Source organism: Schistocerca serialis, chromosome 10 (genome assembly GCF_023864345.2).
Source record: "Schistocerca serialis cubense isolate TAMUIC-IGC-003099 chromosome 10, iqSchSeri2.2, whole genome shotgun sequence".
In the NCBI taxonomy this organism is placed as follows: Eukaryota; Metazoa; Arthropoda; class Insecta; order Orthoptera; family Acrididae; genus Schistocerca; species Schistocerca serialis.
The window spans coordinates 162,815,577-162,840,201 of record NC_064647.1 but is presented as its reverse complement, the minus strand read 5'-3'; the positions used below and the strand labels follow the sequence as shown (position 1 = coordinate 162,840,201).

At 38.6% G+C, this 24,625-nt stretch overlaps 1 protein-coding gene across 1 annotated transcript in view; it reads right to left on the bottom strand.

Annotated features, from left to right (window-relative positions):
- LOC126424899 (serine/threonine-protein kinase TNNI3K-like) overlaps nucleotides 1-24,328 on the bottom strand; it is a 33,653-nt gene extending 9,325 nt beyond the window's left edge. Inside the window, exon 1 of the mRNA XM_050087732.1 lies at nucleotides 24,197-24,328. Coding sequence (XP_049943689.1) covers nucleotides 24,197-24,219 — 23 coding nt within the window. The 5' untranslated portion in view covers nucleotides 24,220-24,328. The remainder of the gene's footprint in view (nucleotides 1-24,196) is intronic.
- Nucleotides 24,329-24,625: the final 297 nt, after the last annotated feature.

Sequence of the window (24,625 nt, the reverse complement as noted above, 5' to 3'; positions counted from 1 at the left end):
AGCAGGAGAACGTAATATGAGGATACTGAAGTTTGCAAGCTTTTGGAGGCAATGGCTCCTTCTGGCATAAGGGTTGAGGGGGGAAGGCAGACGTGCGAAGGAAAATGACTGGTGAGAAGTAGAAAATGGGGAGAGTTCAGAGAAATCGTCCAGAACACCAGTTTAGGAGATACTAGATGAGATGATGAGGGAAGACTGAGTGTTGGGGATTGCACCAGACAAGTTGTGAAAACCTGAGAGTTTAACCCCTTAACATAAAATTTAAGTTCCAATGGCCCGGACCCAAAATGTAAACACGACTGCCAGCCCAGGTCTGAAATGTAAACACTATCAACAGTTCGGCAAATCTGTCTGGTGCAGCAAACATGCACAACTTAACAGAATTGGATTAGGGCTCCTGTCAGTTTTTTATTCCAAAATATTATTATCTGTGCATAGTCACAATATTGCTTTCCTTCACTGTTGCTGCAGTCTTCATTTGATGGTGTTTGTGCTGTAAGCTAGTGATGCTAAGAAGCGAGAAAATGTGTTACGTGAAACTGAAAGTGAACATGGTAGTAGCCAGAAGTATGTATACAATGTACTATAAAAATAATGAGTGTGATCTTAGCTATCAATAAGTGTAGAAAACTGTGTGCAAATATAGGAACTGTTACTCGTATTTTTGTGTGCAGTATTTTTTCATAAAGCATAGTTCATGAAGGTGATCACCACTATCAATGATTTATTCAGTTTAGTTTTTGTTACGTCAGCTAGAGAATGTACATAAAAACTGTGTGTAATATGTATTTTACACTGTAAGTATAGCCTGATTGTGATATTCTTGCACTTGGCCTTCCATGGCCATTGTTGGGAACACACGTTTACATTAAAGTGGTGACCAAGGAAAATGCACTGCAATGTAAATAATTTCACGACAGTAGTGCATATGCTATTAAATGTTTCAGTGGTTCCTCATAAATATCATGATAAAAACTCCCAATAAGCTGAGCAAAGTGCTCTCACTCTCAAATGCAATAATTGTGTGTTCAGATGATAAAATGTGAAAGTAAATAACAAATGAGTAATGAAAGGAAGAAAACTAACAAGACCAGGAACGCGAGTGGTATGCAAGTCACAATTTCAGGTGTCTTTAACTTCTGCAAAACCATAGAACATGATTTGTTACTGTACGGCAGTCAGTCACAGGATGTTGCTGTGAGTCACCAATGGAACCACAGAGCTTTCAAGGAAAATATGTCTTACTTGCATTTTCTTCACATGAACCACAGAATAAATTTTCTGTGAATCATTTTTAATTTGCTTGGCAGTCAACATCTTAATAATGCATAAATCACTGTTCAATAATATAAATGTATTTGCTTTGAATAAGAAAGATCACTATAGTGAAGATAGGCATGTTGTTGTTGTTGTTGTGGTCTTCAGTCCTGAGACTGGTTTGATGCAGCTCTCCATGCTACTCTATCCTGTGCAAGCTTTTTCATCTCCCAGTACCTACTGCAACCTACATCCTTCTGAATCTGCTCAGTGTATTCATCTCGTGGTCTCCCTCTACGATTTTTACCCTCCACGCTGCCCTCCAATACTAAATTGGTGATCCCTTGATGCCTCAGAACATGCCCTACCAACCGATCCCTTCTTCTGGTCAAGTTGCGCCACAAACTTCTCTTCTCCCCAATCCTATTCAATACTTCCTCATTAGTTACATGATCTACCCATCTAATCTTCAGCATTCTTCTGTAGCACCACATTTCGAAAGCTTCTATTCTCTTCTTGTCTAAACTATTTATCGTCCATGTTTCACTTCCATACATGGCTACACTCCATACGAATACTTTCAGAAATGACTTCCTGACACTTAAATCAATACTGGATGTTAACAAATGTCTCTTGTTCAGAAACGCTTTCCTTGCCATTGCCAGTCTACATTTTATATCCTCTCTACTTCGACCATCATCAGTTATTTTGCTCCCCAAATAGCAAAACTCCTTTACTACTTTAACTGTCTCATTTCCTAATCTAATTCCCTCAGCATCACCCGACTTAATTAGACTACATTCCATTATCCTTGTTTTGCTTTTGTTGATGTTCATCTTATATCCTCCTTTCAAGACACTGTCCATTCCATTCAACTGCTCTTCCAAGTCCTTTGCTGTCTCTGACAGAATTACAATGTCATTGGCAAACCTCAAAGTTTTTATTTCTTCTCCATGAATTTTAATACCTACTCCGAATTTTTCTTTTGTTTCCTTTACTGCTTGCTCAATATACAGATTGAACAACATCGGGGAGAGGCTACAACCCTGTCTTACTCCCTTCCCAACCACTGCTTCCCTTTCATGTCCCTCGACTCTTATAACTGCCATCTGGTTTCTGTAAAAATTGTAAATAGCCTTTCGCTCCCTGTATTTTACCCCTGCCACCTTTAGAATTTTAAAGAGAGTATTCCAGTCAACATTGTCAAAAGCTTTCTCTAAGTCTACAAATGCTAGAAACGTAGGTTTGCCTTTCCTTAATCTTTCTTCTAAGATAAGTCGTAAGGTCAGTATTGCCTCACGTGTTCCAGTGTTTCTACGGAATCCAAACTGATCTTCCCCGAGGTTGGCTTCTACTAGTTTTTCCATTCGTCTGTAAAGAATTCGTGTTAGTATTTTGCAGCTGTGACTTATTAAGCTGATAGTTCGGTAATTTTCACATCTGTCAACACCTGCTTTCTTTGGGATTGGAATTATTATATTCTTCTTGAAGTCTGAGGGTATTTCGCCTGTTTCATACATCTTGCTCACCAGATGGTAGAGTTTTGTCAGGACTGGCTCTCCCACGGCCGTCAGTAGTTCCAATGGAATATTGTCTACTCCGGGGGCCTTGTTTCGACTCAGGTCTTTCAGTGCTCTGTCAAACTCTTCACGCAGTATCGTATCTCCCATTTCATCTTCATTTACATCCTCTTCCATTTCCATAATATTGTCCTCAAGTACATCGCCCTTGTATAGACCCTCTATATACTCCTTCCACCTTTCTGCTTTCCCTTCTTTGCTTAGCACTGGGTTTCCATCTGAGCTCTTGATATTCATACAAGTCGTTCTCTTATCTCCAAAAGTCTCTTTAATTTTCCTGTAGGCGGTATCTATCTTACCCCTAGTGAGATAGGCCTCTACATCCTTACATTTGTCCTCTAGCCATCCCTGCTTAGCCATTTTGCACTTCCTGTCGATCTCATTTTTGAGACGTTTGTATTCCTTTTTGCCTGTTTCACTTACTGCATTTTTATATTTTCTCCTTTCATCAATTAAATTCAATATTTCTTCTGTTACCCAAGGATTTCTACTAGCCCTCGTCTTTTTACCTACTTGATCCTCTGCTGCCTTCACTACTTCATCCCTCAAAGCTACCCATTCTTCTTCTACTGTATTTATTTCCCCCATTCCTGTCAATTGCTCCCTTATGCTCTCCCTGAATCTCTGTACAACCTCTGGTTCTTTTAGTTTATCCAGGTCCCATCTCCTTAAATTCCCACCTTTTTGCAGTTTCTTCAGTTTTAATCTACAGGTCATAACCAATAGATTGTGGTCAGAGTCCACATCTGCCCCTGGAAATGTCTTACAATTTAAAACCTGGTTCCTAAATCTCTGTCTTACCATTATATAATCTATCTGATACCTTTTAGTATCTCCAGGGTTCTTCCATGTATACAACCTTCTTTCATGATTCTTAAACCAAGTGTTAGTTATGATTATGTTGTGCTCTGTGCAAAATTCTACCAGGCGGCTTCCTCTTTCATTTCTGTCCCCCAATCCATATTCACCTACTATGTTTCCTTCTCTCCCTTTTCCTACACTCGAATTCCAGTCACCCATGACTATTAAATTTTCGTCTCCCTTCACAATCTCAATAATTTCTTTTATTTCATCATACATTTCTTCAATTTCTTCGTCATCTGCAGAGCTAGTTGGCATATAAACTTGTACTACTGTAGTAGGTGTGGGCTTCGTATCTATCTTGGCCACAATAATGCGTTCACTATGCTGTTTGTAGTAGCTTACCCGCATTCCTATTTTACTATTCATTATTAAACCTACTCCTGCATTCCCCCTATTTGATTTTGTGTTTATAACCCTATAGTCACCTGACCAGAAGTCTTGTTCCTCCTGCCACCGAACTTCACTAATTCCCACTATATCCAACTTCAACCTATCCATTTCCCTTTTTAAATGTTCTAACCTACCTGCCCGATTAAGGGATCTGACATTCCACGCTCCGATCCGTAGAACACCAGTTTTCTTTCTCCTGATAACGACATCCTCTTGAGTAGTCCCCGCCCGGAGATCCGAATGGGGGACTATTTTACCTCCGGAATATTTTACCCAATAGGACGCCATCATCATGTAATCATACAGTAAAGCTGCATGCCCTTGGGAAAAATTACGGCTGTAGTTTCCCCTTGCTTTCAGCCGTTCGCAGTACCAGCACAGCAAGGCCGTTTTGGTTATTGTTACAAGGCCAGATCAGTCAATCATCCAGACTGTTGCCCTTGCAACTACTGAAAAGGCTGCTGCCCCTCTTAAGGAACCACACGTTTGTCTGGCCTCTCAACAGATACCCCTCCGTTGTGGTTGCACCTACGGTACGGCTATCTGTATTGCTGAGGCACGCAAGCCTCCCCACCAACTGCAAGGTCCATGGTTCATGGGGGGGAAGATAGGCATATGAACTAATAAAACTGTTCTAATGAATGCTATGTAAATGTGGGCAAGTATTACAGTTCAATGCCAAGAAAATTATTAATGCACAAAATCCAGCAGCTTAGTAATGCAAAAAATTCATGTGACAAACTAAAAGGTATAAATTTTGGAATTACTGACATGTCAATGTAGATAAAAGGGACACAATACACTGTAAAACAAAAAAAATAAATTTTGCTGAGGTGTTATTTGAAATTAAATTTATAGTAATGCAACTGTGCATGTCCTCTGAAATTTAGCCAAGAGAGGGCAAAATTATGAAGCTTTTCATATGTCAAGCGAATGATAGGTACACAATGTTCTCAGGTAGATGTAGTTACGAATACATCAACTCTTATATACGAGTGCATATTTTTGTTTTATCATTATTAATGTTACAATTGTGATTTGGTGATCTTAACCACATTCTTCTTGTGATTACAATCAATGTATTCTATTAGTTTTTCATAAATGTTTCTTCATAAAATACTTATGATGCATTTTCACTGAAAGTAAAAAAATCCAAAACTGAAAAAAAGTAAACAATTGAGGAGATATTGTGGGCAGGGGAAAAATAATAAACCTCAAAGTGGAAAGAGAGAATTATCGCTAGACAAATAAAGTCTATATCCCAGGTATCAGGATGGGCCAAGTGCACACACTACCACCTTCTCTTCTGCCCCTCCCGCCTTTTGTGGGCACTTATCAATGTAAAGTACTAGTTCTGTATAATGGTAGGCGGCAGGTCCTACTAGTTTGTTTTGAGTTGTATGTTGCAATCATTGGGACAAATAGAAATCTGCTTAACAATAAACTCAATATTTATATAAAGTATTTCTATTTTTTTAATTTCAAAACCATGGCGCATAAAAATGGATCAATATAATAAAAATTACACTATGACATAAAATGAAGGTGTTGTGCTAATTGGTCACAAACTGAAATACATACAGTTATCAACAGAAAATGTACAACTGTAAATTATGGTGACTGATGGGTGAATGTGTGAGGCTGCAGAGCAATTTCACTGCACAGGTGGCAAGGATAATAAACAGGACACACAATCTTTCTGAATTTCATTCCATGTTCTCTGTTGGACAGTAACTACGCCTCACAGATAGGCACCTGAACAGGTGTCAGCATTTGAGAGGGGACATGCAGTTGGGCTTCAGGAAGCAGGAAGCCAGTTAGAGTGATCGGCAAATTGCTTGACATTTAACAGGAGCACTGCCACTATTCGACGATGTTGGCGTTACTTGGGGAACTATGGCTGGAAACGACATCAAGTAGGAAGCATTCAACCTAGAAAGACGACAAAATTAGAAGACTAAGCAATTGACAGGGGCACTCAGTGCTCACTGGTGATTCAGTGACAAGGACCATTAACAGGCAGTTCACACAAACAAGGATGACCTCATGGCTCCCTTAGCAATGATCACCACTGATCTCTGGACAACATGTACCAACAAGCCAGTTAGTGCACATTGTGTAAGTAACATATCATAGGCACAGAGACAAAGATGCACATTGCAGTACAATACTGGTTAAGTGTTTCAAATATTGCAGTATTTACCATGAATATCCAGTATGGCACATTATATACTCCAATCTGACAAAGGCACTTTTGGTTGAAGCACCTTAAACTCCAGTACACATAGTGTGATAAGTTTGCAACAGTTTTCTTTTGAAAAAGAGCTCAAATGAAATAAAACAATGTTGAACCAATTGCTTCATATTTGGCCACACAATGCTTCCTTAACTGCTCACTTCTGGATTACTAGCACTTTTTGTCCATTACTACAAATGCACTTTGATATTCAGGCAGTTTATATGAAATTTTTAATGCAATATTGACTGAACAGTTTTAGTGTACCATACCCATGGTAATTATCTGAGATGGAGGCATAGTAATTTCTTTCAAGTACATCTTCAGTTTATTTAAATTGTCAACAGGGGCAAGCATAATGACTGCCTAACTTACAGTCATACTGCATTAGAAACATTCCATTTCTGCTTGCAGATAACAGCTTTGAACAGCTTCATTCATTATCAGCTCTAACAATTCCAAAAAACTTGAGGTCCAGTGACACTGAAATCCTTATTGCATACACAATCACTTAAGTGCTGATATCAGCAGGAGAAGAAAGAACGTAAGCTACCTTCACTTGGGTGTAATCACATTGATGACGAATAATGTAGTTGTTGAACACCTAGTAAAGAAATGCTGCAGCAGGTGGCATAACTTGAATTGAAATCCCAACAACAGATTACTTGTGCGTGATATTTAGAGGCAAGACTTGCAATATGATTCACAGCAGACATGACTCAAAGGAAATAACTACACAGTCATTAATCCGATGGCTTCAGATTCCATGAATTCCCACAAAGAAACGTTCTCTAGACCTTCAGCTTCCTTTAATAACTAGTCTCAAATTCAAGAACCGGCTTTTTCACAACCAAATTGTTGACCATAAAATATTACTAAACAGGCTAGAAGCACTCAGTGAACAATGGTAAAGTTTCACAATAATTAATTCAATATATTCAGAGATATAGTTATGGTTGACCCTATAGCACACCTGTCAACAGCGCATCCATGAGTTTGTGGGAACTTTTGAGACATAAAATCTATGGGAATATTTTCTTGAAAGAAACAAAACTAGGCCATCGTGTACGACTTTCTGCACCCTCTTAAGAGAAATAGTAATAAGAGATTTCCTGAGCGATTTGCATATGTATAAGCAGTATAAGTTGAAGCAAAGTTAGCCAAAAAAATAGACGCTCGGAGGGGGAGATTAAGTTTAGCTTTTTGTATCTCAGGAAAGAATTGAGACAGGCAAATTGAGGGAGAAGTTGACAATTTTTCTGAAAAGAACAAACAATGGCTGTTTTTGGTCCACTTAAAAAAAAAGTTTTTCGCAAATTGTCTAAAACATTTTTCACTACAAAGCCCATGTTCTGAACCACCTAAAAACTATATTAGGTTTCCAAATGCAAGCATGTGAGGCCCTAAAGAAGAACGGAAAGGTTGAGTTGCATTGAAAATGGCCTTATAGTCCACTGATAATCAAATCCGACAACTTTCATCATGTTCTACAATTGTTTAGTACCCTCTGGCGTACGCAATATCAAAAGTTTTTATGACTAGAAATAAGAAAGTCCGGATAACTCAAAGCTTCACAGGAAGGGGTTTCTTGTTTTCACAACTCATTGCGACTTTTTTCAGTCAGGTTTTCTGCTACATGTACAGTAAAACTGGTTATAAACTTGATAGTCTAATTGTGCATTACCAAGGTAGTGGAGATCGCAGAAGTATAATAACTGCACCACAATGGCAGCACACACTGTACAAATAGTCTGCAGGTTTTACACCACTGTCACAGTGTGTAAATTTTGAAGTTCACAGCAGTCTTCCTTATACTTTTTGGAATGGATACATGTTACAGAGACTTATTAATATGTCTTTTTATTGTTTATTTGCCGAAGTCTTTATTTGCATTTTCAGTCACATGATATGTTCGATAGGCTATGACATCACGATCGACAAAGCTTTCCAGTCCAGATACATTTGGCACACCTGTACCACCTCGTACAATAGCGACTGTTAACCATCCGTTGCCATGGGTAAAGGAATCATTGATGTCAATACTGAAGTTCAGTCTGCAACCACAGAAGACTGCGGGTCCATCCAATAGAGAGTGTGCAGCGACAGATTTGATAGTATTCTTCTTCTTGTCGGCAGCAGATGTTGTCATTTCAACGTCTTCTATTGTTTTATATATTGTCTGTCTTGCAAGACAGACAATATATAAAACAATAGAAGACGTTGAAATGACAACATCTGCTGCCGACAAGAAGAAGAATACTATCAAATCTGTCGCTGCACACTCTCTATTGGATGGACCCGCAGTCTTCTGTGGTTGCAGACTGAACTTCAGTATTGACATCAATGATTCCTTTACCCATGGCAACGGATGGTTAACAGTCGCTATTGTACGAGGTGGTACAGGTGTGCCAAATGTATCTGGACTGGAAAGCTTTGTCGATCGTGACGTCATAGCCTATCGAATGTGCTAGTTTAATTCTGATTTAAGATACACTGTTTGCATAGTTTACAGTTAATGTGGAACATGAGTTTAACAAAATGGTTCAAATGGCTCTGAGCACTATGGGACTTAACATCTGTGGTCATCAGTCCCCTAGAACTTAGAACTACTTAAACCTAACTAACCTAAGGACATCACAAACATCCATGCCCAAGGCAGGATTCAAACCTGGGACCGTAGCGATCACGCGGTTCCAGACTGAAGCGCCTAGAACCTGGAACATTAGTGAATATATGAAAAATAGTATAAATGTGTTGGTATGGTCCATGGTTCCAGGCGGGAAGGAGCGCCAGTCCCTGGCACGACTCCACCTCGCGGATTTGTGTCAAGGTCTGGTGAGCCAGCCAGTCTGTGGATGGTTTTTAGGCGGTTTTCCATCTGCCTCAGCAAATGCAGGTTGGTCTCCTTATTCCGCCTCAGCTACACTATGTTGGCAATTGCTGCGCAAACAAGTTCTCCACGTACGCGTACACCACCATTACTCTACCACGCAAACATAGGGTTACACTCATCTGGTGTGAGACATTCCCTGGGGGGACCCACTGGGGGCCGAACCGCACAACAACCCTAGGTTCGGTGTGGGGCGGCGGAGGAGCGAAGTGGACTGCGGTAGTCGTCGTGGGGTTGCAGACCACTGCGGCTGCGGTGGGGACGGAGCCTCCCCGTCATTTCTAGGTCCCTCGTTAACAAAACATAACATGGTCCATGGTGGCTTTACCATTGCTGGTTCACTTTAAAGTGAGAAAACCAGCATTCTCATCATCATAAGAGCCACACCTGATAACTGTGTATCAGCAACCATGCACAAGTTTCTTTACTGCAAGTCCCAAAACCTGGTAAGTGTTTCTTTACACAGATTTCAAAGCTGCTGATACATTTACACCAGTGTCAAATGCTAGACAAGGTCTCTTAGGGAAGAAATTTTGGTAAGACAGAACCCAAAAAATTACACTTGTGTAAAATGATTACATCAATTTATTAGAGCCATCAAAAATAGAAAACTATTCTTTTTATCGGATTTCTTATTCAATTTCATTTATTATAAAAAGAATTTTGTGAAGCTGAATGCTGTACAGGTGCATAAAAAAATATTTACGTGCAGTTTTTCACAGTCAACTTCTGATATTACCTTCCACAGAGTACTAAAGAATTGTACAACTTAAAACTTGCAGATTTAATTTGTTGACCAGCAGTGTATGGGCCCATTTTCAATGCACCTCCACCTCATTCTTCTTTAGTGCGTTATATGTCCAAATTTCAAAACCAAATGTTATTTATGTGATTTAGAACATGGTCACTGTAATGCAGCTACTTAAATGTGTTGGCAGAAAACTCTTTCATAAAAGAGGGCTAAAAATAGCTATTTTTGGCATTTGTAGAAAAATGGTGAACTTTGCCTTTGATTTGTAAACTATTGGAAAGCAGTAGGAGACTGAAATTTTATACTCTAAGACCTTGGGTAGATAAGTTATTACTGCTAGGTTTCATCCTGCAATTACTTCCAGAGATACAAAAAGCTAAACTTAAGTTTTCTTGGGCATCTATTTTTTGTCAACCTTGTTTCAAATTAGCCACATGCAATTCGCACGGTAAATCTTATTTATTTCTTCACTTAAGAGAGCACAAAAAGTTGTACAGGATGTCCTAGTTTTGTCTCTGTCAAGAAGATCTTGCCAGAGATATGTCCCAAAGTTGCTGGAAACTAACGAGTCCACTGTTGATAGCTGCACTACTGGATAAAACTAATGATTATCTCTCCATATATTACATAGGCAAAAGTAAAACTTGACCAATGTTCACTGGGAACAGTGCACATGTTGACAAAGAATTTCAGCAAAATCCGTGATGGTCATGTGGGAACTTTTCCTGAAATTAGACCATTTGGCATGAAATGGCCCAAATGATAAATCTATAGACTGGGGCAATGAGCACAGAGTTTTTAGGGATGAATATCAATTGCCTAACATGGAATGAATGCATAAAGATAATAGCAAAAAAGAATATCAGCGTGTTAGGATTCTATCAAATTTGGAGCAACCAATGGCTTTTGGTGACATATTATTCCTATGTACACTCATTTTTTTACTTTGGAATTCTTTTCTGGGGGTCAATTGCACAGAACACATTTTTCAAACTGCAGAAAAAGGTTAGTAGTACTACTACTACTACTACTACTACTACTACTACTACTAATAATAATAATAATAATTAGTAGTAGTAGTAGTAGTAGTAGTAGTAGTAGTAGCAGTAGCAGTAGCAGCAGCAGCAGCAGCAGTAAGGTTCGTTGTAAAGAACTCTTTAAAGAAATAGGTCTGCTAACTGCACTAAGTGAGTATGTTTATCAGTCAACTGTAATAATTAGGAAAACATTACTAAGTATTTCACTTAAAGTTCTACGCATTATCATGGAACAAGAGCCAGTTTTGTCTTGCATATTTACCACCTAAAAACAAACAAAAACAAAATAGCCTTTTCCATAAGGGAATGCTAAAAAGTTGCCTATGAGATAAGAAAGCTTACTAAAATACATCTGTTTAAAAAGGCAGCTATTATATGCTTCACAGGTAATGCATACTCCACAAAGATTGCTTTGGCATCCAAGTTGCAGGATACATCTACAACAATCTCTCACAATACGCAACCACTGTGTATCATTTTAAGGAGGTGCCAATATATATAGTGAATGATAATGTCTTGTGATTATCCTGAGCTCAACATCCCACTATTACGGGGCGATGTTGACTCAGCTTTCTGGGCAGATTGAAGGGACGAGATGAAGATGTACATGGGACTGAAGTCTGTTTTCTCAAGGAACTGCAAGGACATTGCAGAATTTTTGTGGTACAAGAGTCACCAATGCCCATAGTATGTGTAGTTGTTAACTACATTTTACAATATAAAATACAGTTTATCATTGCACTTGTAAGTCATCTAATGCGAACTGTGCATAAGCAAAATAACATTGCATTATAGGAACCCACCAAATGGGACAGTACCCTTGTTGAAACTCTCATTCAGGATGCTGGAGATTACTACATTTGATGCTGGTGTTTAAGGTTCTCCATCATTTCAGACAAATGCTGGGACAGTTCCTTCACAACAAGACCACAATCAATCATATGCCCGATTCTCGTAAAAACATTTATATATTCTATGTGTATGTATATTTTGTGCTATCTATTTTTATAGCACTACGATGACAAATCTTATTGCAGTTTCAGAGGATTGCTGCACGAATAAATATGTAAAGTAATAAACCTGCTATAGATGCAGATTGGGCCTTCTTTTTTTTCTTGGGAAAAGCGGAGGGTGCAGATTTTCTACGGATGTACCAGGTGCCACTAATTTATGGCTGCGGTATCTGCCACTATCCAGTCAACCACACTTTCAAATACAAACACCGCCAGTTATGCCATCATGTTTCCTACAGCCGTCACCACATCATGAGGACACTGCCATGAATGATCACACCACTGCCAATGAAATGCAAGCATCCCCTCTCCCAAGCTCCAGCGGCAGGTATACTTAAGTTCAAACATTCACGCACTGATCCCTTTTTATGTGTTTGCCGTTGAACAACATTTGCAGACTTTTATAGTGGCCAGGGTTTGACATCATCTGAATAAACATTGTATTGAAGAGTGACATAGCTATGAATCATTTGTATCTGTATATATTTCAACATTCAAAGCTACTGTTTATAGCAACTGATGGTGCCACTACAGCAACAGTTATGTACTATTTTTTACTATTTGATATTGAATCGTGACGAAATGTCACAGTTGGTTCTCTGCATTTCCTCCTTGTCTGTAGTGTGTTCCTTTTGAAATTCTCGCTTCGTACTCTGCTGTTTCCTTACCCTAGCCAGATGGCGCTGCGGCCGGCTGCCTGCCGTGTTTGTGAGCAGCCAATGTTACTGTCTTGGTCGCAGATGGATCAAAGGGGATGAGGCCTGGTTGTCCATTGAAACTCCTATCCTACGGATGTTGTCGGATTTAAAGTAAGACTTTTAACCATTATTTTGCATTATTTGCAAGCAACTGGGCCTTCTGGCGTCTACAGTAATTCAGCGAAAATTATTTGTTTCGGCAATGTGTAAATGACTGAACAAGGAGCAGTTTATTTAATGTTCACCTTAGGCTCGTGTTCTGCATGTGCTGTTTGCAAGTGTAAACTTGACTAACCTTTGTCTGTTGATTTTGAGCGCATCGTCAAATACTGGATCCAAGTAGTGACTTTCAATTAATTAGCTGGATTCTTCCTTTTCATCATCACGATACATGTTAAATGACAAAGTAAAACTGTAGACCTTAACTTGCTACCTCATTTGCATGGATTCATTAATAGAGCCTAACCTGCTAACTAATTAAGGGGGATTACGGAAGTGTCCGATTCCACCCGTCTGCTTTGACCCATGACGTGATCAATATGGCAGTAATGGCTATTCTAAGCACCTCCAATATGGTGCCAATGATGTCACTACATACACGAAAAGATGTATAAATAAGACAATAACATCTCCCTCCTAAAATACAAGCAAACTAAAGGGACAACTGTGGGAAACGGGGGTTTTAGGGAAGAGACAAGCTAAATATAACAGTAAAAAAACACGATCTCAAAACAAACAAAATGATGGAAAAAAATTACAAAAGCTACAGGAATCTGACACTTCCCTTGACCCCAAGTGTCATAGTAGCTTTTCCTGCACTTACAATCTGCAACATGTTAGATGTGGATACCTTACAATATTATGTATCTGGAGACCATTTCATACACTTGCAGAGTTAATTAAAACCTTTGAAACCGCTTTACCAACTCACAGCTAGTCATCTTGCAATTTGGCTATGCTCTGCAATCAGTCCATCACCACAACCTGCATCCCAAAAAGCTAATATAAAAATAAAAAAAAAAAAGTATTCAGTGTTCCATTCTGTTACTGTGTGGCACACACATATTTGCCATCTGGTTTCTGTAGGCTCAGTTGATCTAATTTTGTGACCCCAAGTTGCAAAGAGCTGTCCCACAGATAGGCAGATGATGACTCCACTTCCCAAGAACAAGTAAGAAGATTGCCATTGCTATAACTACCTTGCACGCTTTGTGCTTCTTCAGTGGATACAGGAATGAGGAACATATGCTGTTTATGAAAAGGGAATTCAGATATCAGTTTATTCTACATATAATATCTGAGACACTTGCACCTCCCTCCAATATTTCAACAAAGACTTATATCAAACAATTAAATATTATATTTAAAAACAAAGATGATGTGACTTACCATACGAAAGCGCTGGCAGGTCGATAGAAACACAAACACACACATACATACACACAAAATTCAAGCTTTCGCAACAAACTGTTGCCTCATCAGGAAAGAGGGAAGGAGAGGAAAGACAAAAGGATGTGGGTTTTAAGGGAGAGGGTAAGGAGTCATTCCAATCCCGGGAGCGGAAAGACTTTCTTCCTGGGAGGGGGGGGGGGGGGGGGGGGGTATACACTCGCGTGCACGCAAGCACACATACGCACATACGCACACACGCACATATATGTAAATGCAAAGAGTTTGGGCAGAGATGTCAGTTGTGGCGTAAGTACAGAGGCAAAGATGTTGTTGAATGACAGGTGAGGTACGAGGGGCGGCAACTTTAAATTAGCGGAGGTTGAGACCTGGTGGGTTCTGATAGGTTGGTGTCAGTGGGAAGTATCCAGATAACCCACATGGTGTAACACTGAGCCAAGATGTGCTGGCCGTGCACAAAGGCATGTGTAGCCACAGGGTGATCCTCATTACCAACAAACACTGTCTGGCTGTGTCCGTTCATGCGAATGGACAGTTTGTTGCTGGTCATTCCCACATAGAAGGCTTCACAGTGTAGGCATGTCAGTTGGTAAATCACGTGGGTGCTTTCACACATGGCTCTGCCTTTGATCGTGTACACCTTCCGGGTTACAGGACTGGAGTAGGTGGAGGTGGGAGGGTGCATGGGACAGGTTTTACACCAGGGGCAGTTACAAGGGTAGGAGCCAGAGGGTGGTTTGGGGATTTCATAGAGATGAATCAAGAGGTTACGAAGGTTAGGTGGATGGTGGAAAGACACTCTTGGTGGAGTGGGGAGGGTTTCATGAAGGATGAAGGATCTCATTTCAGGGCAGGATTTGAGGAAGTCTTATCCCTGCTGGAGAGCCACATTCAGAGTCTGATCCAGTCCCGGAAAGTATCCTGTCACAAGTGGGGCACAAAATTTTATGGTGGAAAAACAATAAATTGGAAATTGACAAATCTATACTCAAAGGAGCTGCACTCCATCTAACACCCCCCCCCCCCCCCCAAAAAAAAGGCAACTTAAGGGCTACCTAGAGTAAAAAATTGAGAATAGCATGCTTATAGATTGACTAGAATAAAGGAATAGATAACACATACATGGCTTCTGATGGGCGACAAACTGTGTTGAGCCATTGAGCAGTGATTAATTTAAAATAGCCGCAACATACGCTAACCAGGTTACCGGCGTATTTAGAGATAAGCGTCGAGCAAGGACCCTGGCCAGAAGGTAATCAAAACTAGCAGGATTCCCTTGCATGGCAGACGTGCCAACACATCCATTCATACCACAGAATCAACTAGCGCAACATAAATCATTGACACATTTCAGATAATGTTTTAAATCAACATACTTAAATACCTTTGTTTACTACTAGCCTTAATTGGGTCAAAGGAAGCTTCCGATTCCACCGGTCTGCTTTGACCCATGGCGTAACGGTGGTATGGTCTGTGACGTCATTAAGGTGCGGAGTTTATGAGTTGATTGTGTTTGTAGATGTCGTCAAGTAGTGTTTGATCGTTCTCTCTCTCTCTCTCTCTCTCTCTCTCTCTCTCTGTCTGTCTGTCTGTCTGTCTGTCTGTGTGTCTGTGTGTGTGTGTGTGTGTGTGTGTGTGTGTGTGTGTGTGTGTGTGTTTTTTGGTTTTGTTTTTCGTAGTTGTGGGTGTTAGGTTTTTCGTATCAACAGCTATGGTTGACCTGTATAGGTCAAGGAAAATGACTGATTCTAATTTTTATAGTTTTATGTTTAGGTATTGGTGTTTTGGTATCGTCAGCTGTGGTCAAGGGAAATGTCTGATTCCAGTTTCCGTAGTGTTTGCTGTAGGCATTGGTGTTTTGGTATCATCAGCTGTACGAACAAAGTGACTGCATGGTAAAGCTAAACACCAACACAAAGGATAAATACACGTCTCTCAAACAAAATTGCAGTCATTGACCAAGGGGTACTCTGAGTCTTTTGCCCTAAGGAACACACAGCCTCTGGTGATTTGCCACAGGGTAATTGCATTTCATTTGAGTTCGTACTGTCATTTATCTTTGTATCTGTATTGCACTAAAAAACCTACAAAATAGTGAAAATATTGATGTGTGCTGTGTGTGTCATTTGGAAACAAAATTTCCATTCATCAACATTACATGTCGATAACAGGTATGCCCACTTTACTCTTATTGACCTCCAGCTTGCATTCAAAAGTGTTAGGTTCCCTCTCGGATTTGTTTTATCATTAGTGTCAGCTGTAAGCAGACAGTGATACACAAAGTATGGATAGTTCTACATATGAATTGGCACATATGCATCTCGTGTTGAGCCACCGAATACAATGGCAGAGCAGCACAGCAACACTATGCTGACCTGTTCCTACAATGACTGCAATCTCGTAACAATGCTTTTGCATCTGTCAGAATTACTGCATTACTGTTTTACATTCAATATTATGGTGAACTTCATTACATGCTCTCACTCTGGTGAAGGTATTTTCACAAAAACAAAGCTCTGTAGTAAACCAAATAAATCGCAATAACATTATTAGTCTGTAAAGAGCCACCAGAGACCACAGATCCAACATGACATAATACTATGAACATTTCCCTGAACAGCCTCCAAAATTTTGTCAAAGTTGGGATTCACCCAGCATAAAATTGAAAACTTGTTCCAGTTCACACTTAAAACCCAACCCTACCTCATGTAAACCCTCTTTCATTGCAGTCCTTTCCCTCCAAAATCCACAATATTTACAGCTTCGCATCGCCCAATACAAACATTACCAGTTCTTTCCTCTGTCACAAAGCAGCATTGTGAAACAAACAGTTGCTGTGTGGAGGTGTTTGAAGTGGTGCGCCCACCTTTTGAATACTCCAGCAATGAGGAGGTAGTTAGGCATGACATAAATTAGAAAAGCTGTAGCTACACTTTTGAGTCTTTACTACATACCTGTCTACTGGTTACCCCCATGATCAGCCGTCAGAAACCTACAAATCACATTTCAGTAGGGGTTTTCCACCTATGCAAACCACCTAACTAATCATTGTTTTTAGTCAGGTGTTTTGCGTAGGAAAATCCCTACTGAAGTGTGAGCTCAATGATTAATAAATCATATTTTGCCTTTCATCATGCTGCAATTGATCAAAGAATTTACAAATGCAATAAATTAATCATAGCACTCATGTTGTACAGTATTAAGCCCAATGGTCAATGATAGTGAGTAAATCGTATTAGTTAATAACCTATCATCACACTGATAGGCTGATATCATGAACACAATGGAGATAAGAGCTTTGTGGAAACTTAACATCACACCAACATGAATACATTCATGAAATAAAATCTGATAAACTAAGGGGACCTCCACAGAATTCAGGGGCTTTGGTGAAGAAATGTTTATGTTATTAACAGCTTCAAATAAAACTTAAAATATCAGACCACATTGGGAAAATAGGGGTTTCTCATCAAGAATGTAGATGTAAATATGGAATGTTCAATGTACAGACCAAAAATTTTTGGCTTTGCCAATTCAAACAAACTATGACCTTCACCCTAACCTATACCTCAGGTTATGCTACGTTTCTGTTCATCATTGTAATCTCAAAATATATATATATCAATTAGATAATACAATCCAAAACTTCAATGGATTGCCATCCCCACAAGACTCACAGGTCTAGTAAACAGGATGGTCTCAGCCACAACACCCATGAAAAAAATGACATCCTAAACAAAACTTATGAACTGGATTCTACAACTGAAACATATAAAACAAAACATCCCAGACACAATTTAGATAACAATGTTTTACATGGATTGCTCACATTATTCACTAGACCTGAGACACTGAAACCAACCAATGTTTTAAAATTTTCAGTTCAGCTACAGGGGCAAACTATGAATGAAACAAGCTAATCCAGTCGCTCACAAATAACTCAGAGCTAACAGGCCCAATTTGTGACAAATATCTTTGAAGATCATCCACTTATTAAGGAACAATAATCGTATGACATGAACTTACCATTGGCAATCAGTTGTTGTTTATCCCACATCATTTAATATAAGAAGGGAAAGAACCATTAAGTTTGTCCAGAGGTTTCCTATTGCCTACAGTCGAGACGACATGAAAAGACAGGCCGTAGTGCTGTCGCCAGCTTTCAGCTGTGAAGTGTTAATGGCTGCACGCAAAACAGTAGTCATCTACAGATCTATGACAACACTGTGTTGTTGCCAGAGACATAGATAAGACTGAGTGCCCATATTGCCTACCGTATTTCTCTTTTTCTATAGCGGAAAATGGAAATTGTCGCTAGCTAGTCTTGAGTCTGCAGAGAGCGTGTGTTTGACATGGGTGTGGATCAATTATTAGTAAAAGCAACAATGAATGCAGGAAGCTACTGTGATAATCCATTTAAGAAGCTGTGCTAAAGGTGAACATTAACTTTATACAAAAAATCTACACAAGAAATGAGAAGTTTTACACACTGCTTACTTGGACATATAGCCTACGCATTGTGCAAGACTAAAAGAAGAAAACAAATCTGAAGGTATATTTAATAGTTTGTTGTTATTTAATATCCAATACCAATTCCATTTGAAGCTGTGTTCGCGGAGCCAGAGCTGATTGCAGTCAAATTATTTTTTATAAGACCACCATATTTATATTTAAAAGCCCGTCAATTCAATGACACGTGGCCCCATAATTAAATGCTATCATAGGAGATGCAGGACCTTATAGGGAGTGTGCCATTTCCCAAAGTAAATGGTTAAGTAAAGGGTATTAGGCATAGCTTCTTTAGTTAGGAGTACTAGTCACTTTGGGGTCATTCCATGCCAAACTGAGCCTGAGGCTTATTTTTTGGAAAAATGCCAAATTTAACAATGTTATAGTTTTTCGAATCTACAAAAGTTGAATTTTACTGTCTTGAAAAAATTATAAAAATTACATAATTAGCTGAGGAAATATGGTTAAACAAAGATGGCGATTCTACAGATGAGGATGGAAAACAAAAGGTTTGCTTTTTGTGTTGGCAGCTGTTTAAATTTGGGTAGCAGCGATTGTTGATGTTTTAATTGTTAAATTTCAAGAGCAGAATCTTATCTTTCTGACAAACTTCAGTTTTTAAAGAAAGGTAAGTTATTAAGTATGCAGCTAATTCACAAAAGTTACTATGTATTTAGTGTCCCACCCGTGGCAAAAAAACATGAAAAGTTTAGCTTCTAACTCATAAATGATAGTAATTCTATATATTTTAGGTCAGAAGTAAGAAAAACAAATAAAAACATCCAATGAACCATAAGGCACCTTCTAAGTTGTAAATGATCATTTATAAATGTTAAAAGAAATTGTGTCCCACCCATGACAGGATTTTGGATGTTACTCAAATCTAAACCATTTAACACTTCTTGTTATTGTTAAGTTAAATTGGTTGATATATCAAGTGCTTTGATGGTTTACACTAAATAAAAACTTACTGTTTATTCAGGAAATGGGGAAAACAACATCAGCAGAGCGTATGAGAAAACTTCGAGAAAAACTGAAGAAAGATACCAGCAAGTATAATGTCCATAAAGAAAAAGAAAGAGAGCGGGATAAGAGAAGAAGGGAAAATATGAAGATGAAGGTATCCTCCAGTGGAAAATATTTATTCGAATATCGAAAGAAGGAAGCTGAAAGAAAAAGGAAGTACAGACTTAAACTAAAATCCGTATTAATTGAAGATCAGTCTGAGACCTGTATTTCCCAGTTAGGACCATATAAATGTCCTCAGTCCCTTGGCAAAGCTGTTTCTCGGATAAAGATGGTACTTCCTTCAAGCCCCTCAAAAAAATCAGCAGTAATAAAAAAGCTTGTAAGTGAAAGCTTACCTAAAAAGGTAGTAAAGCAGGTTTTCCCAGTAGTGAAGAGAACGTCTCGTAAACTTACAGGTCATAATCTGCTCAAAATACAAAATTTTTTTCACAAATGATGAAATCAGCAGGTAGACACCTGGTATAAAGGATGTAAAGTCTATTGTAGACCATGAAACTGGGAAGAGAGTTAGCTTGCAGAAACGTCACATGACTAAGACAGTTAAGGAAGCATTTTTTCCTTTTTAAGCAAGACAATCCAGATATTAACATCAAGATTTCAAAATTCTACGAGTTGCGGCCCAAAAATGTTGTTCTAACGTCTCAAATGCCTCACAATGTATGTGTGTGCAGATATCATGCTAACTTCAACTTCATCATTGAAGCCATTCACAAAGGAATAGCTAATTTCCCTGCTACTCACACTCACCTTATGAATCTTGTTTGCTGTGATGTAGAATGTGAAATATGCATGACAAGTCAATGCAAGAAATGCATCATGAATTTACACACATTTAGAGATGGAAAGTTTGATTTGTGTGACATAATATCTTGGAGAAAATGGACCGAACATGAGTGTCACCCTAAACAGACTACCACCAGTGGAACACTTTGTGAAGCTCTCTCTGAACTTCAGTCTCAACTAAAAACATTCAAGGAGCACTTCTTTGTCAAAAGGATGCAATCTGGAGCTTTCAAGACTGTGAAAGCATCAGTTAGTGATGATGAAGTGATATTGCAAATAGAGTTTCCAGAAAACTACGTAGCACTGGCACAAGATGAGATACAAAGTGCCCACTGGAGTCATACACAGATTACAGTGGTCACTATTTGTGTTTGGATGAAAACAGGGCTACAGTCATTTGCAATTGTGAGCGATGAACTGTGCCACGACAAGTACTCGGTTTATGCATGTTTGAAGAGTATAAGTAAGCTGAAACAAGAGCTTCCCAATTTGACCTCGATACGAATTTTTTCTGATGGTTGCACAGGTCAATTTAAGAACAAATTCACCATTTCTAACCTCTGCTACATGATGCAAGACTTTGGAGTGTCTGGAGAATGGTTTTTCTTTGCAACATCACATGGGAAAGGTGCAGCGGATGGCATTGGAGCTGTAACAAAAAGGGCTGTTTGGAATAAAGTTAAGCAAAGAAAAGTCATCATCAGCAATGCAAAGGAATTTTTAGACTGTGCCAAATCATCTGCTTCTGGAATAAACTTTCTTCTTCTGACAAAAGATCACATTGATGAAAACAGAGACCTTCTGGATGGCCGCTGGAAAGCTGTTAAAAAAATAAAAGATATTCGCAGCAAGCATTACTTCAACGGTTACAATACCTGTAACCTAGTACGTGGTAGAACTTTCCTAAAATCAGATTTAGAGAAAGTGGAGGTTTTCCCACTTTCACCCAACATATATTCACTAATCTACACAGATTCTGAGATGAGTGATGAGGAATCACATCCTGATGTCCTGTTGACACCCAATTCCCAAGAAGTTACAGGTTCAGAACCAGCTGTGGAACAAATCATGCCAGGAACATTCATTTTAGTTGAGTTCCAAACTGCAAGAAAGAAATCCACTACATACAACAGATATGCTGCAATTGCACAGAGAAGTGTAGAAGACAATGGGGAAATACAGATTATGTGTATGCGATCTGTTGGAGACTCAGCAAAGGTATTTAAAGCTGACGAGCAGGATGTATCCTACATAAAGTTTAAACAAGTTCTTGCTATTCTCCCGAATCCAAATGTCAAACATGTTAGGGACACCCTATATTATGAGTTTCCCGGCAATTTAGACATTTTCGAAAGTGGGTGAGAGGTCAAGTGTATTTTTTCAAAGTGGTACATTCTTCAAGTGAAATAATTAAGTACTCAGAACTGTAAACTAATACTATACCAAAATTTATATTATTTATAAGCAACAAAAATGTTGTACAAAGTTATTAAAACTTAAAGTGCCCTCTACGTATATGTTACCTAGTGATTCATAGCTAACTGACATAATAAAATCAGTTTCAATAAAAAAAAAAAAAAAGAAAAAGATTGGACTTCACATGAGTCCCACCCGTGACAATTCCTTGTCCCACCCGTGACAGTCTTTGATTGCAATTATTGTAAGTAAGTATTACTAATCTAATATTTATTGATATTATGTCATCTAGAGAATTGTTTTATTAATGTTAATTCAATATTTTCAAAAGAAAATAAGTGCATAAATCACAGAATTCTTCTAAAATGTTGGTGGTTATTCAATGCTACGTCTATTTGCTGTCCCACCCGTGACAAAGTTTTGAAGATGAATAACAGCTCAATATGTAAACTTCTGACATTCAGATTTAAAGGGAAGGTAAAACAATTATTTGTAAGGCAACCAGTCAATTTTTACTTTATTTCTATTTATACTTTATGTTATATCAGCATCTGACTGTTGAAAAACGTAGTGCAACTGTCCCACCCGTGACAATGGAATCCCCCTTTGGCAATGTTTTGTTATCAACTATGTTCACACAGTCTGACATTTAACTAATCTGTATTGTAATCAAAAAAAAAAGAGTAATAGATTGTCATGAGCTCAATGCAGACGGTTTGAGCTGCACAAATTATTTGTTAAATTATTTATAAAACCAATTTGCAAATGCAATCAGCAGCAGTGGAAGTAGGAGGATGGGGGGAGAGGAGATACAGTAACCATTAGGAATTAATGTAATGATAAAATGCCACATTTGCTTATTACTAGCTCTGCTCTACCACTAGCTCTGCTCTACCAAAGTGTTTTGCACAACATGTTGAAGGCAGCTCAATCTTTAGACGTGTTGAGGATCAGGGTCACGAAGACATGATACTCTCATTGGCATCATCAAACTAATAAGCAAATGTTACCAGTGGTGGTTTTTATTAACAGCACATCTAATTACCAAAAGAATATTACACAGAGTAATGTTGCACACCGAGAAAAATTAATTGAAGTATCCCATATCGAAAACTAGTCAATCAGGCAATCCACGTTTTCTTATGTACATAAATAGTCGAGACCCACGAGTGACTATTCACTAATGTTAATTACTAATCATTATGTGATTTTTAAGTACAAGCAATGCTGTTATTCAGTTATGCTAATGTCTACTCACTTGTAATAACTAAGTTACACCCAATGTTAAATTATGCCCTAAATGTCAACAAATCAAAATTATTACACAACTGAAAACATTTAAAGTTATTTGTTACCAACTGTTTACCAACCGCATTTTCACAAATATGTTTATAAAACAATATATTGGTAATATTCTATTTATGTCTAACACTTTCCGCCGATTTGTAAAACTTAACATGGTACCTGAACTTCTGTGAAACTTATTTTTAATTAAAAGTTTCTTTACGTTAACATTTTAATTACGGGTAATGCTTTCAACATTACTGCTGTTACCTCTTGATACTATATGGACTCGAAGGCGGCTGCTTCCGCCTGGAGTGTGGCAATTTTTATGGTGAAATTAGTTGCTGGAGGCATGTTCGTCCGATTTTGTTAAAAATTGTTTGGAGGTCAATAAACCAAAGTAAATATTACGTTTTTTAAATGTATTTTCTTTAGTTTAAAGCCAACGTTTCGGCCATGTCCGAAAATGCTGGGCTGCTACAAGCTACAGGGAGCAGACAATCTCGCGTATTGTCAATGGGATAATGAGCAAATAACATAAGTAAAAACATGACATCGAGTTAGTGTCATTCATAAACTTCGTGAAACGCTTCCGTAACAGGAAGAAGCAATCATAAACACTTATTCCGAACTTATTCGCGGTAGTAGGGGAGTTACTGCAGTACACAATATCTACATCGCGTACGATCATCATTTAGCTAAGACAACACAAAAAAGTTTTGCTTTTTATGATGAAAACCGCCCCTATACTAATAAATTCGAACACAAACAAGGACACTAGTTCAAGTTCAGTACGTGTGAAAATTATTCGTATTTTTCTCCTAAAGGAAAAAGTGTTAAATCAAGGGGACGAAATGAAAAACTGACCGAAAAAGTCCGAAAGTGCTTCGAATCGCGCTCCCACACAATTTAGGCACGCCAGTGAAGGGCATGGGTGCGCAGTCGAAGTTTTAGGGAGAAAGGCACTCTCCTCACAAAGCTTATGCACTATAAGCAAATTCACAGTCTCGGCCTACATCAATAAGAAATAAACTGTTCCAAATACTTACGTCTTTACAAATCCCGACGCCATGATCTCCGAGTCGAAATCCACCACAAAGACAAACTCCCTCCCACACTTTCCTCCTTTCACTGAGAGCTGAGACACGTGATGTTTGTAGCCAAGTGGAGCCAACAGCTGAAAGAACCCTGATTAGTGATTACCAACACAACGCGATTTGAGAGCAGCACATATGGCTGATGTTACACTGTGTGGGTGACATACAAAAATAAATATTTTAAGACGACAAAACGTTAAATTTATGCTAAAGTACTTTTTTCTAATAAAACAAAGAACATAAAACTTGGAGTTCTACAGAACACATTCCGCCATTTTGCAGTTTCCACCATCATTATATCACGGCTTACAACCCAACAAGCAATTGAATGGTGGAACGCGGGCATAGAACTTTAAAAGCCAACGTGGTGACATAGTTGGA